At 38.2% G+C, this 15,015-nt stretch overlaps 1 protein-coding gene across 7 annotated transcripts in view; it reads right to left on the bottom strand.

Annotated features, from left to right (window-relative positions):
- Window positions 1–15,015, bottom strand: part of CHRDL1 (chordin like 1) — a 226,606-nt gene that overhangs the window by 24,100 nt on the left and 187,491 nt on the right. For all 7 annotated transcript variants that reach the window (XM_054473172.1, XM_054473174.2, XM_054473181.2 and 4 more), the window contains one exon: window positions 2,370–2,437. In XM_054473172.1, the coding sequence (XP_054329147.1) occupies window positions 2,370–2,437 (68 nt within the window). The remainder of the gene's footprint in view (window positions 1–2,369; window positions 2,438–15,015) is intronic.

Raw genomic sequence — 15,015 nt, forward strand, 5'->3', positions numbered from 1 at the left:
TGATTTGAGACAAATTCCTGTGCATTAAAATTAATGAGGAGCCCCTTCCCCACTCCACCATCACACACTTTTTACGCCACCTCCCACACCCATTCATTCAACATTTATTTATTGGGTGACTACTATGTGCCAGGTATATATTTTTCCATTACTACAGATGCTATTTATTATTCAAATCATATCCCACAAAATCTATCCCTTTTAAAATGAAGGGAAATATTTATTTATAATAAAGTGAAACCATATGGCCATTTTGGTCCATCAGGCCCAAATGTTTGTTTCTAAAGATAGGTCTTGAACTCCTTTGAAAATCAATAACTATTTCAAGGGCCCACATTTGTACCTGACCTTTTTTGCTACAGGAAGTACTGGATTAAGTCCAGGCCTATCACTAGGCCTGTCAATGAAGCTGAAAGATAAGGGTTGGAGTTGAGGGCAGTGTAAAATGAAATCAAGAAGAAAGGCTAATTCATGGCATTACCAGCAAGACTGCTAAGGTGGCCACAGTGCTTAGTGTGGGGGCCTCTCAGGGAATAAGCCACATAGCTTAAGGTGACTAAACTCTAAATTTGGTTTAGAATGACATCTGGTTGACAGCCACTAATTCAGCCACTCTCAACTACCTACCACAATAAAAAATAGGGGCTGAGAAAAAGGAACACACAACACAGAAAACTGAGACTGACATCATCTGCTGTCAGGCTCTGGAAGGAATCTCACTTACTATAAAGCAGATAGAGTTGGGTGGAGAAAATCTTTCCTCAGGGTTTATATTAACCAGCAAACAGGGAAGCCTACCCTCTCTTGCAGGATGCTGATTTTTTGAGATGTCCAGAGTACTGTTCTCCAAACCCCCTCTCCCCAGTTCTTCTGCAACTATTCAGAAACAGCAGTGTCCAGAAAATAATACTGATAGGGAGTAAGACAAATAGAAATGGTTCCATCTCACTGCTGAAGCTTTGGGTTGGATGTTGGCTAGCTGGGAGCATGCAAGTCAGAAGTGGCTCATGTGATGACCGGGAAGCCCAGCCTCAGCAGCACTGTGATGTTTGTATGAGTCATTCTACTGCATCCCCTATCAACACCTTCCTCACATGCTCAATATCCTCAGGCTCGCCCTGTAATTCCCTGGACTCCTGCCTTATATCCAATCCTTGCTGAGATTTTCTAAGGTTTTAGAAAATCAATTATATTTTATTACAAAACTAATTGATGCTTATAGGAAAACATCAAATTATACAGAAAATATAAAGTAAAAAGTCAAAATCTACCTTTCCTCCTGCCCAGTTCTACTCCTTTAAGATTAGCACACCTGACATGTTGGTATGTGACCTTCCAGATTGGTTTATATGCATTTATATACATGCACATGCAATTTTTACATAAAGAAGTGATAGTGTAAAATTTCATTCTGCACCTTGTTTTGTTACTTAATATATCTTGGAGCTCAATTCACTTTACTACATTTAGATGTACCGTATTCTTTTAACAACTGCACAGTGTCCCATTAATTGGATGTACACACCAAGTCCCTAGTAGACATTTAGGTTGTCTCCATCTGTTTTGTTTTTATGAAAACAACAATGCAGTGAATGTCCTTGCATACTTTTTTTGTACAAGGATGTGATGAACACCTATTTATGTGCAATGGTCACCACTGTGCATTTTGTATGATAGATTCTTTGAATTGGAACATCTCCTTTTCAGATTTTAAGAAATTTGTAGTGTAAATCTTCTTAGACATATATTTTTAGAGAGGAATTCTATTTTATAAATTACTTCAAAATACAAAAGAACAAAAGATGCTATTACTTACATAGACAGATGCCTACTTGTGAGGCTTATTCTGAGATTAGTGCAGGAACAGAAGGGAGACATTACCAGGCTGAAGAGAGGAGAATCCAGACTGCTACCTTTCCTCTTTTCCAACTGTATGACTGAGAGCCTAAGGCTTGGGAGAGAGTTTATGTGGACATGTCTGAAGTACCTACCAAATCCCACCAAAAAGATGGTTGTATCTTACAACCCTACAGAAGGTCCTCACTGTTGAGGATAGGAGTGACCTAGCTTCCTTAGAGAACACATGAAGACTTGGCAAGTCATCCTGAAAGAGTACCAACTTCTGACCTAGACAAAGGGCTGGGGCTATGGTTTCTTTGTGCACATTTCCTGCCTCCAGTTACCAATTTTACAGTGTACTTAAATGGTTTCCAGTTGGTGATGACATTCAAAACTTTGAGAAAAGGGAAGAAAAATGGTGTTAGAAATCGGGCCTTTTTTTTTGGATTTGCTAGAATAGTAGCCACGGGGAGAGGAACGCTTGGCCTGATGCTGTGGAGTGTTGAATTATTTGAGCTATTCACACTTACTGCTTCTCTGTTGGCAGGTTGCCGGAAGATATCACCATCAGAATGTTCCCATGACAATTCTCCGTCCCCTGTTTATTAAAAAGAAATAAGGAGAAAATCATACATTCATAGAAGGGAAAGTTATCACCCTTGTGATCCAGCAACATTTTTGGTACTATGATCCCAAAGTTCTTGAAGTGTTTTTGCTTTTGTGGCTGTCCTTCAAAAAGCGGCTGTGAAAGATTTCTCTGGGTGTGCCTCATTTTTCAAAGCAACTCTGAAGAAAGTTGCCACTTTCTAAATAGATGTCCTAGCAACATTATGCAGAATTTGGAAAATAAAAGGAAAATAATCACTTTCCACCTAATTTAGACATCACTGTCACTTTTGCTCATTTTACTTCGTGACAGTTAAGTGTTTTGCAGGTCATATTTAACTTCTGTTTAAACTACCATTAAACAATGAGTTTTGAGGATTTGATCTGTCATAATTTCTTATGACACACCTTTCTCTAGGTCTACATGACCCACTCTTTGGACAGAGAACTCCTTATCATTATCTTCTAAAGTAACTGCTTGTAGGAAGAATATTCTACTTTCAGCCTCTAGAGCAACAAACACACAAGAGCTGTGGATATACCTCAACTGATTGAAAAACAAGAGGATAATTTCCAAGAATATTGCCCTTGTGTTACCTCTGACCAAGCAAGCGAAGGGGAAGAGCCTTGTCTTAGAGATGTTTGCATCACTTGAAATGAGTACTATTTAAATTATATATATGGCTGAAGATAAACCTAATATTCAACATATATTTTATAAGATAACCAGAAACACAAAAAAGTATAAGTACTAAGAATTTTCTATTCTGATTACTCTCTCAAGCCTTCATAAGAGTAACAGGCAGGGTGCAGTGGGTCATGCCTTTAATCCCAGCACTCTGGGAGGCCGAAGTAGGCAGATCACTTGAGCTCAGGAGTTTCAGACCAGCCTGGGCAACACAGGGAGACCCTGTCTCTACAGAAAATACAAAAACTAGCCGGGCATGGTGGTGTGCACCTGTAGTCCCAGCTACTTGGGAGGCTGAGGTAGAAGAACTGCTTGAGCTTGGCAGGTGGAGGTTGCAGTGAGCCGAGATGATGCTACTGCATTCCAGCAACAGAGCCAGACCCTGTCACACACACACAAAAAAAGAGTAACATGTTACCGGTTCAAGCATGTAGTAGTCGTGTTAGGGGAAATTAGGTAGTATCATAGGCTTTCATGGCTTGAAAACGACCTAAAAATTAGTTTGATAGCAATATTAGAATAAGGCAGTGACTTATAACAGAGTATGGCTGTAAATCTTCATAATTCAAATATTATCTGATGAAAAATAATGAATTTTGAGGATTTAACTAGTTGCTAGGTTAATCTTCATAAAACAGTAAAACACCAATTTGATTGTATAATCGTGTCATTCCCTGATCAAAACCCTCAGTGGGTTCCCAACCAAGACTCTCTACAAACACCCCCTACCTCATCTTTATTGAACATCTACCTCCTACCCAATGATCTCAGCTACTCTACAATGGGAACCCTTTGAGCTACTTGCTCTTCACTGAACACTGGACTCCCATTGTTGCTTCCGTGCTTTAGCTCATGTTATTCTTCTTCTGAAATTACCTTCCATCTCCCACGCCCCATAGCTCCCCCATGCCTGTGAAAACCATTTAAGTTTTCTCTCCTCTACAAAGTCTTCTTCAAACACTCTTACATATTTCTGATTGCCTAAAAGACTAAACATCCTGAAGTTTTAGAAGTATAGAGGACGTCAAGCATAACTTTGTCCAACTGCTCCATTTAACAGATGGAGAAACCATGGCTGAGAGGGGAAGTCTAATAACGAGTTTGTGAGAATTAACACCAAAACCCCAGGTTACCTGGCTCCCAAATAGGTATGTCCATTCCATAAGAAAAGGGTTCATTACCTGTGTTACTATATCACCATCATCTATAACAGTGCCTGATACATAGTAGTCGCTCAGTAAATACTTGTTAAATGATGGAACTGGGAGGCCTTCTCTGACCACCCTATCTACAATTCCAACCCCCATCTGATATTTATGCCTGCTCTTTGCTTTTTCTCCTTAGCAGTTATTACTATCTTATATTTCTTATAATTTATTTATTTTGTTTATTGTCTGCTTTCCCATATTAGAATCCCCCCATGACAGCAGGGATTTTTGTCTATTGTGTTTACTGATGTAACTCCAGCATCTGGGGCAGTGCTGGGCACATAGCACTTATTCAATATTTGTCGAATCAATAAATACTAAAACACTGTACAATATTTATTACTGTTAAATGTTTTCTGGGCCTTCCTTGTCTCCCTAGAGAGTCTGTAAATTCCTTGGAATGAGAGATTATGTCTTAGACCACCTCTGTATCTCCTAGACCACTGCTTCTCAAAATGTGCTTCCTGGACTAGCAGTATCAGCATCACCTGGAAACTTGTTAGAAATGCCAAATTTCAGATCCCAACCCATACCTACTAAGTCAGAAACTCAGGATGGGGGCTGGTGATCCCGGGTTTTGACAAGCCTTCCAGGGGATTCTGATGGATGCAGGAGTTTGTGAATAACCAGGCTGGAGCACTTAGCATATTGCTGGGTACACATCAGGTGCTCAATATATGTATTGAATTGAACTGCAGTAAAACATACAGAATTAAGTGCTTGGTCAATAGTATATATACTCTTCTCTGCCTGTTTTATTCTATGTCTGAGTAAAGATTGTAGACTGCAAGCCGAACTCTGTGGAAACCCTGACTGACTACTGTAAAACAAAGATGATTTCAACTATGTTTATAACTAGAAAATTATGCCCAAGAGTCAGTTAACATGCTTTGAACACTTCTTGGGTGAAGAGCCTGATACTACAGCAGAAAGAGGAGAAAATCAGGCTGGGCTCTTGCCCTCAGGATATTTACACCCAGGTTGGAGGTGATGGGAAATCAATATAGGAAACAGCCTAAAACACACACACAAAAAGCAAATACAAATGAAATACCCATGCTTAGGAGACACGGAATGGGAGGAGTGAGCAGTCAGATGTAATCGTAGAAAGCTTCCTGAAAGAACCATTAAGTCACATTGTTAGAAGTAGATACTGCACAGCATAAACAGACAGTGATATGGGCAGAGAGTACCTCAACCAAAGGGAGTGACATTGGCAAAGGACCAGAGCTTTGTAAACAGCAAGTCACATACTGGAGACAGCAGGCAAGGTGTGGCTTGAGTAGAAACTTCAGATATGAAAACAAGAGAAATTACGCTGGTAATTGAACATGTAGAGAGAAAGGGAGGAGAGGGAGAGCGACGGAGGGAGGGAGAATGACAGTGGGGTGGGTTGTTGAGGTAAACAGTGGTAGTAAATAATGTGCTACTATTTGATAGCACAATAGGGTGACTATAGTCCATAATAACTTACTTGTACATTTTAAAATAACTTAAAGAGTGTAATTGGATCATTTGTAACTCAAAAGATAAATGCTTGAGGGGATGGATACCCTATTCTCCATGATGTGTTTATTTCACATTGCACGCCTGTATCAAAACACATCATGTACTTCATAAATATATATGCCTATTATGTACCCACAAAATTTTAAGAAAATAAATTGTAAAAAGTAAACAGTAAAAATTCGAAAAAATATAAAATTTTGTAAAAGGCTGAAGAATTCACATTTGATTATGTTGCCATTTTTTTTGTAGGGGTTCCTATGATAAAAATGATATTTGTGGAAGCCTATTCTGGCAATGGAGTGTAGACTAGTTGGGAAGTAATTCGAATCCAGGAGGCCATACAGGAAGCTGCTATAGTAATATGTAATAGGCCATGAGCATCTGTGCAATAACACACAAGAAGGATTGAATGAGACTCCTACAGATGAAAAGAAACTGATAAGACCCTGAAGGAAGATTTGATGATGGGGAAGGAAGGCAAAGGGGAAATCAGTATCTGACAACTCTTGGGTTGCAAATCTGGAGAGCTGGGGACAGTGATTGAGCGGGGATGAGCTTAGATTTACTTGTCCCCTTTGTTTCAGTGGGCAGTAGTGGGTCTGGGCCAAATAAAATATGGGACTAGAGAGAAGAATAGAAACCAGTAAAGATTTACCAGCAAATGGCAAAACACAATGTAAAAGCTATATAATGTGGTTTCAAGCCTAATTTAAGTAGTCAAAAGGGAGAAAACAAGTTGCAAAAGAAAAATGATAGACTAGTTCTCTTCATCAAATGTCCTTTTAAAATGTAGATTTAATGACTGGTATTGACATAAAATGTTTACTTAGCTGGCCTTCTGAAAAGTTCAGTTTATTTAATTTATACCCTAGAGTTTTTAAAAGGATTTTAATTAAAAAGTGTCATTAAATACTTATAGTCCAGTCAGAATCTCAAAGCATTATAGAAGCTCATAGCGCCTCTTACAAATGAGCAGAGAGGTTAGATGGAAAATCAAGGAGGCAAGTCACTATCAGGCATAGGAGCGGAATACTAATACCCTGTAACACAAATCAGATGAGTGTGTCGTGATGTGTATTTGATGAGCATTTGCAGACAAGAATGCATACCTAAATTTCAGCACTTCATTAAAAAGTAATGGAGCCTATATATATATAATATATATATATATACACATACACATACACACACACACACACACATATATATACACATATATATATACCATCTGATCTTTGACAAACCTGACAAAAACAAGTAATGGGGGAAAAGATTCCCTATTTTATATATATGTATTTTTTAATATATATATATATCATACTAAACCTGTATGATATATATATATCATCTATATCATACTAAACCTGTATGATATATATATATCATCTATATCATACTAAACCTGTATGATATATATATATCATCTATATCATACTAAACCTGTATGATATATATATATCATCTATATCATACTAAACCTGTATGATATATATATATCATCTATATCATACTAAACCTGTATGATATATATATATCATCTATATCATACTAAACCTGTATGATATATATATATCATCTATATCATACTAAACCTGTATGATATATATATATCATCTATATCATACAGGTTTTAGCATTCCTAGTCTAAAATGCTCCAGAATTTTTTGAGTGCTGACGATGCTCAAAGGAAACTCTCACTGGAGCATTTTTGGATTTGGGGTTTTTGGATTAGAGATGCTCAACTGGTAAGTACAATGCAAATATTCCAAAATCCAAAAACATCGGAAATCTGAAATACTTCCAGTCCCAAGCATTTTGGACAAGGGATATTTAACCTGTATATAAATACACACATATATGTATACATACACTATATTTATATATAAGATATACTGTGTACATTATAAATTATGTACTTGTTCTCCCTTTCTCCCACTACTAGAAAGCCAACCCATTACAGCTTCATAGGGTACCACTCAGAGAGAGCATGACTGAGGTTTGAATAAACAATACATGTGGCTTTTAAGGTTAAATGAATATTGTCTGACATACATTACACTACACTTGTTTTTCATTTCAGTTCAACTTGATGACTCCGAGTTTTCAAAGTCATCAAAATTGCAATCTCTAAACTTCAATGTTCTATTAAGTCTATTAAGTAGCTGCTAAAGGTTTTAACATTTGAGTTATTCTATTTAATTTAACCCATAATTAAACTAGACATATCTTCTTAGATGTTGACATTTTATAAGGCTATATGTGGTTCTCTAGACCTGGGTATGATCTGTCTGGATAGCTGAAAATAGGTATGTCCATTTGCAATCTTAGATATTATATCTTGAAAAAAAGTAGGCACCAATACCCTAAAAAACCTGTTTCTTTGCTCTTTTTGTCTGATCACTGGAAAAATTATCTTGAATGAGATGGAGGCTTTTTCATTCAGCCAAGGCTTTTTGTAAAAAACAAAACAAAGCAAAAAACAGTGATTCTAATGGATACAGATGGATTCTAATTAATTTTGAGAAGCAACAAGATATAATTTTAACCAATTTTTTGAACTGAAATGAAAAACAAGTGTAGTGTAATGTATGTCACACAATATTCATTTAACCTTAAAAGCCACATGTATTGTTTATTCAAACCTCAGTCATACTCTCTCTGAGTGGTATCCTATGAAGCCGTAATGGGTTGGCTTTCTAGTAGTGGGAGAAAGGGAGAACAAGTATTTGAAAAATGGCCAAAAGCTAGGCTGAAATTCAGACTGTTTATAACTCCTGTGGCTTCCATTAATCTCTGGTGGCTTGAGCAGGTCAGAGAAGTAAACCCTGTCCTCTCAAAAGGACTAAGTGTAGAATGAGATTCCGAGATACCCATGAAGATAAGCCTCAGAGAGCAAAACTACGCCAGCATGTGGCCACTTTTGAACCATACATCATAAATAGGGTAGCCATAGAGCAGACTTATCTCAGACAACCCAGTTTTATTGCCTGTTTTTCTGGCAGGCATAATTATTAAGATTGCAGCTCTTGCTTTCAAAATGTGCCTCGGTTGAGATAGTAAGTTACGTAGTCACTCTAATCATAAGGCAAAGGGACATGAGACAAATCCCTGAGACAGGGGAAATGTTCTCTGTATTTTTTGAGGGAGAAGTTGAAATCAGCAGAATCAGGGCAAAGTGGAAGAGAGCAGGGAGGAATAAACCCATTGTGAAGTCTCTCCTTACCATGAGCTGGGTTCCATGGGGGAGCACTTTAATGCCAGTGCTCCATACTGAAGCTAGAGATGAAGAAGTGAGTAGAAGCAGATGACCTTAGGGAGCCTCTGCCAAACATCTAATTCTGTAAATTCTGCTGGGAGGGAGTAAGTGTGCTGAAATTTGAAAGAAGCTTTAAAAGGAAACTAGTATAAGGATTCTCCATTGATAGGCATTTGAGCTTCCAATGATGATATACAGCAATACAAGAAATCTGCAAGTTTTGTAAAGCACAGAATTAGAAAAAACTACTTTAAATTTCAAATGGAACCAAAAAAGAGCCCATATAGCCAGGACAATACTAAGCAAAAGGAACAAAGCTGGAGGCATCACACTATCTGACTTCAAACTACACTACAAGGCTACAGTAACCAAAACAGCATGGTACTGGTACCAAAACAGATATATAGACCAATGGAACAGAGCCCTCAGAAATAATGCCACTTATCTACAACCATCTGATCTTTGACAAACCTGACAAAAACAAGCAATGGAGGAAAAGATTCCCTATTTAATAAATGGTGTTGGGAAAACTGGCTAGCCATATGCAGAAAAATGAAACTGAACCCCTTCCTTACACCTCATACAAAAATTAACTCAAGATGGATTAAAGACTTAAATGTAAGACCCAAAACCATAAAAATCCTAGAAGAAAACCTAGGCAATACCATTCAGGACATAGGCATGGGCAAGGACTTCATGACTAAAGCACCAAAAGCAATGGCAACAAAAGCCAAAATAGACAAATGGGATCTAATTAAACTAAGGAGCTTCTTCACAGCAAAAGAAACTATCATCAGAGTGCACAGGCAACCTACAGAATGGGAGAAAATTTTTGCAATCTATCCATCTGACAAAGAGCTAATATCCAGAACCTACAAAGAACTTAAACAAATTTACAAGAAAAAAAATCAACCCCATCAAAAAGTGAGCAAAGGATATGAACAGACACTTCTCAAAAGAAGACATTTATATGGCCCACAAACATGAAAAAAAGCTCATCATCACTGGTCATTAGAGAAGCGCAAATCAAAACCACAATGAGATACCATCTCGTGCCAGTTAGAATGGCGATCCTTAAAAAGTCAGGAAACAACAGATGCTGGAAAGGATGTGGAGAAATCGGAACACTTTTATACTGTTGGTGGGAGTGTAGATTAGTTCAACCATTGTGGAAGACAGTGTGGTGATTTCTCAAGGATCCAGAACCAGAAATACCATTTGACCTAACAATCCCATTACTGGGTATATACCCAAAGGATTATAAATCATGCTACTATAAAAACACATGCACCCATATGTTTATTGCAGCACCGTTCACAATAGCAAGACTTGGAACCAACCCAAATGCCCATCAGTGACAGACGGGATAAAGAAAATGTGACACATATACACCATGGAATACTATACAGCCATAAAAAGAATCAGACAGTTATTTTCTTAAAAAATACTTTATTGTCAAATGAAGTACTTTATTGTTTGGGCTGTCCATATAAGATCTTAGCATTTTTAACAAAATAGCTCCTTGAGAAATACCAAAACACACACAATGGGGGGACTTCCTGCCAACAGTAGCAAGCCAAATCTGAAGAAGGGTACAAAATTATTTGTCCAGAAAAATCATAAATACTTACTTTTTAAAAAGTGCATTGTGAGAACGCATGTGTTTTCAGGAGGAAATCAGAAGAGAGTGAATACAGAAACTATGAGCTGGATGGTGCCCACCATCCACATTCTGCTCTTTCAATGGAGATGTGGCTAAACAGATCCAAGTTTATGGTGAGAGACAGAATCTTTGCTTCTCAGAGCAGTCCCAATGCATCTGCTGGATTGTTACCATATCTGGCCCCTGGAAAGATGGTCATCACACAGTCTGTTCCTCCTGGTAGCCTCAGAAATAAGAGTTCCCAAATTTGCTTTGCTTCCCCAAGTTGAGAGGCAGTATAATATAATGGCTAAGAGAACAGATTGGAGCCAAACAGTTTGTATTCAAATTCTGGCTCTGCTCCTTCCTCCTTATGTGACTTTGGGCAAATGAATTAACCTCTCTGTGCCTCAGTTTCCTTATTGCTAAAATGGAGACAATAATGCCTACCTTATAGGGTTGTGAAGATTAAATGAATTAGTATATGCAAAGCATTTAGAATTGTGCTTGGCGCACCATGTCAGCTAAATGTTAGCTGTTATTCCTAATCCCCTTTCTTCCCATTCTTTGCCTCCACTTCTTTTTCCTCCTTCTCCTCAAGGGTAGCTTACACATGGGGGAATACCCGGCTTAAGGGACTCCCACAAGTGTGCTGTGTATTTAACAAAGAAAAGGGCTTGGATCAAACAAACAAACAAACAAGCAGACAAAGCCTAGCAAAGATAACTGTATGCCTGTATGTTGAAAAGGAATCATTTCATCTCTAAATCATTGGAAGACGTGGTCCTGGAGATATTTTAAAAAATGGCTAGAGAGATTTCTTCGGCTCATACCTTCTAAACTGGCTTAGAATTTCTCATAATTATGCTAGTCCTCTGTTTCCAATTTTTTTAAAAAGAGTTTGTATCTTAATTAAAACCTCTTTTCTCTCTTGGCAAAAATGAGGCTTGACAGGACAGATATCTGCTTCATTGGTAGGAGTACAATTTACAAAGTTATAAAGTGAAGTGTTAAAAATCCAAGTACCCACTGAGCACGGTGGCTTATGCCTGTAATCTCAGCACTTTGGGAGGCTGAGGTGGGTAGATCACCTGAGGTAAGGAGTTCGAGACCAGCCTAGACAACATTGGGAAACCCCGTCTCTACTAAAAATACAAAAATTAGCCAGATGTGGTGAGCGCCTGTAGTCTCAGCTACTTGGGAGGCTGAGGCGGGAGGATCGCTTGAACCCAGGAGGCAGAGGTTGCAGTGAACTGAGATCATGCCACTGCCCTCCAGCCTGGGCAACAGAGACTCTGTCTTAAAAAAAAAAAATCCAAGTACCCAAATAAAGTAGAGTCCTGTGCTACCACATCCATGAACTGAAAATAAAAAGCAGGACAGAGAGGGGAAACTCAATGACCTACCCATGTTGACTGTCTGGTCAACCTGAAAATGAAAATCAGTCAGTTGTATACACTGCTCTTCCTTCTCATGTATCTTTTACCTCTGTTTGCACTGTCAGTCCACAAATCAGGTTGATTTCTATAAATTGTTGGAGTCTAAGCTCATAAAGAGTATTCTAATGTGAGTAGTAGGCACATCCAATGGTGTTTCTGGGCAGCTATGGAATTCCTTGAAGGAGTTAGAAAGAATAAGGTTGAAGAAAGAGTGGCTTTAACCACCCATGAAGAAATAATTGCTCTGAAATGCTTCACTGGGAATTCCTTATTTTTATTATAGAAACAGATTCATATACACACAAAAAAGTCCTCCAATCCCAGAAACAGAATGGGGTATTATTGACCCTGACAGGACATCCCAGATGGCCGATTAGGAATCAGTGCCATTAACTTGTTAAACTCAATGTGAAAGTCAACGCTGTCCCATCCACTGTCTGAATGACTTTCTATTCAAGAAGAAATATTCTAGACGTAAGAAACATGCCAAGAAGGAACATGATGACCTCAGAGGGACGGGGTCCTGGGACAGTCAGCAAGTACGTGGGGATGAATTTTGAGCACAAGAGATGGAGAGAAAGCAAAAACAATTTGGAACGTTTCCATGGAAGGAGATCCAGTTGGGATTTAGAAGATGAGGAGAGGTAGGTGAGGATGGCAAATCTCTAAAATGGTCCCATACGCATGAACATAAATGATTCACTTTTGAAAAGGTATTATTAATGACAGCGAGACTCTTCTATAGCTATGAAAAGATCAGAGTATCTCAATATACAGTCGTCCCTCAGTATCCATGGGGAATTGGTTCCACGACCCCCCACAGATACCAAAATCCACAGATGCTCAAGTCCCTGATAAAAAATGGCATAGTGTTTGCATATAACTTACACACATACTCCCATATACTTTAAATAATCTCTAGATTACTTATAAAACTTAATACAATGTAAATGCTGTGAAAATAGTCATTTTACTATATTGGTTTCTAAAATTTGTAATTTTTAAATTGTCGTACTGTTACTTTTAACATATTTTTAAAAATTATTTTCTATCTGCAGTTGGTTGAATCCATGGATGTGCAACCAGTGAATATAAAGGGCGGACTGTATTTTGAAGTTTAGGTGAGAACATATAAACTCAAAAATTACTGAGTTAATTTTAATTTTTTTTATTTTATTGTGGTAAGGACACTTAATGAGATTTACCCTTTTAATAAACTTAAGTATACAATACTATATGGTTAACTCTACGCACAATGTCGTACTGCAGATCTCTACAACTTTTCACCTTGGAGGGGGAAGTGGGGAGTTGCTAATCAACAGGCATAAGGTTTCAGTTATACAAGATGAATTTTCATTTTTTAAAGTAGTGTTTCTCATTAACAATGTTTCTTTCCTATCATCATGACCAGGAGATGGTGGTGTTTCTGCAGAAAATGTGGGCCAAAACAAAAACAACTTGTGACTAATTTGTGAGAATCTATATTTGGATTTGCTGTTATTTTCTTCAGTTTTCTTTGATTTTGAAAACTTTGAAAAACTGGTCAATTTTTATGATGTTTAAAATCAATGAAGTATCTCACATACCACTTCCCTGAAGATCCCGGATTCTAGCTGAGATGGGATCTGAGGTGCAATTTTGCTGCTCTTTCGGAAAGAGAAATCAAGTGTCTTAGGTAAAATGGCACTTATCTTGAACACTGACTAATTACTTTTAAACAGTTGCTTCCAGTTTCATTTACCTTGAAGGATTTAGCAGAAATATCACAATTTCATAAAAAGCGACTTCCGTTTTCTCCCTGGGCTCATTTGAGATATGTTGAATTAACGGGCTTGGGTTGAGCAAATTGTGAGTTCCACCATTTCTCCTGCCTCCCTACTGCATCTGTACTTGGAATGCTGTCAAGAGCTTTTTGTGACTGTGGCTCTCTTTGTATTAAATAAACCAGTCAGCATGATATATGATTAATATTATGCCAGGGGAAACAGGAAGACACAAAGCAATAACAGTGCAAGAATGTATTTTTGAATGCTTAACTCTATGAACCAGATTAAGCCCTGAAGGTGGTCAAAGAAGATCAGTGAGAACTAGAGTGATTAGGCAAAACTATTAGAAGAGGTGCAACTTCAACTGGACCCTTGAAAGATGAGTAGGATGCGAACAGGTAGAAGAGGAGCGGGGGCTATTCCAAGCTTGTGAAAAGTAACAGTTTTAAGTGAAGCACGTAACAGGAGGGAAGGTAGGAAGAAACATAGCATGTAACAGAACAAAGAGATCAGCCAGCTAGCCTAAAGGAGATGTGTGTGTTGGTGTCAGAGAAATGAGGCTGGAAAGTAGGTTAAGGAAGGATCAGACTGTTAAAAACAAGCTGAAAAATTTAGATTGGATAATATGGTAAGAAACGGTAGCATGATCAAGTAGTTTCTCAAGAAGAAAATTTCTAGGCTGGGCTCATGTCTGTAATCCCAGCACTTTGGGAGGCTGAGACAGGAGAATCATTTGTGACCAGGAGTTTGAGACCAGCCTGGGCAACACAGCGAGACCACGTCTCTAAAAAAAAAAAAATTAGTTGGGCATGGTGGTGCACGCCTGTAGTCCCAGCTACTCAGGAGGCTGAGACAGAAGGATAGCTTGTAGTTTGAGGCTGCAGTGAGCTATAATTGTGCCAGTGCACTACAGCCTGGGTGACAGAGTGAGACCCTGTCTCTGAAAAACAGGAAACAGCCAAAAGAAAGAAGAGTAAAAGAAAATTCCTAGATTAGGGTATTATGTAGCATGTATAATGTAGAAAGAACATTATAGACCCCTACAGCCTTGGGGAGGGACTG

This window comes from Pongo pygmaeus, chromosome X (assembly GCF_028885625.2).
Source record: "Pongo pygmaeus isolate AG05252 chromosome X, NHGRI_mPonPyg2-v2.0_pri, whole genome shotgun sequence".
NCBI lineage: Eukaryota > Metazoa > Chordata > Mammalia > Primates > Hominidae > Pongo > Pongo pygmaeus.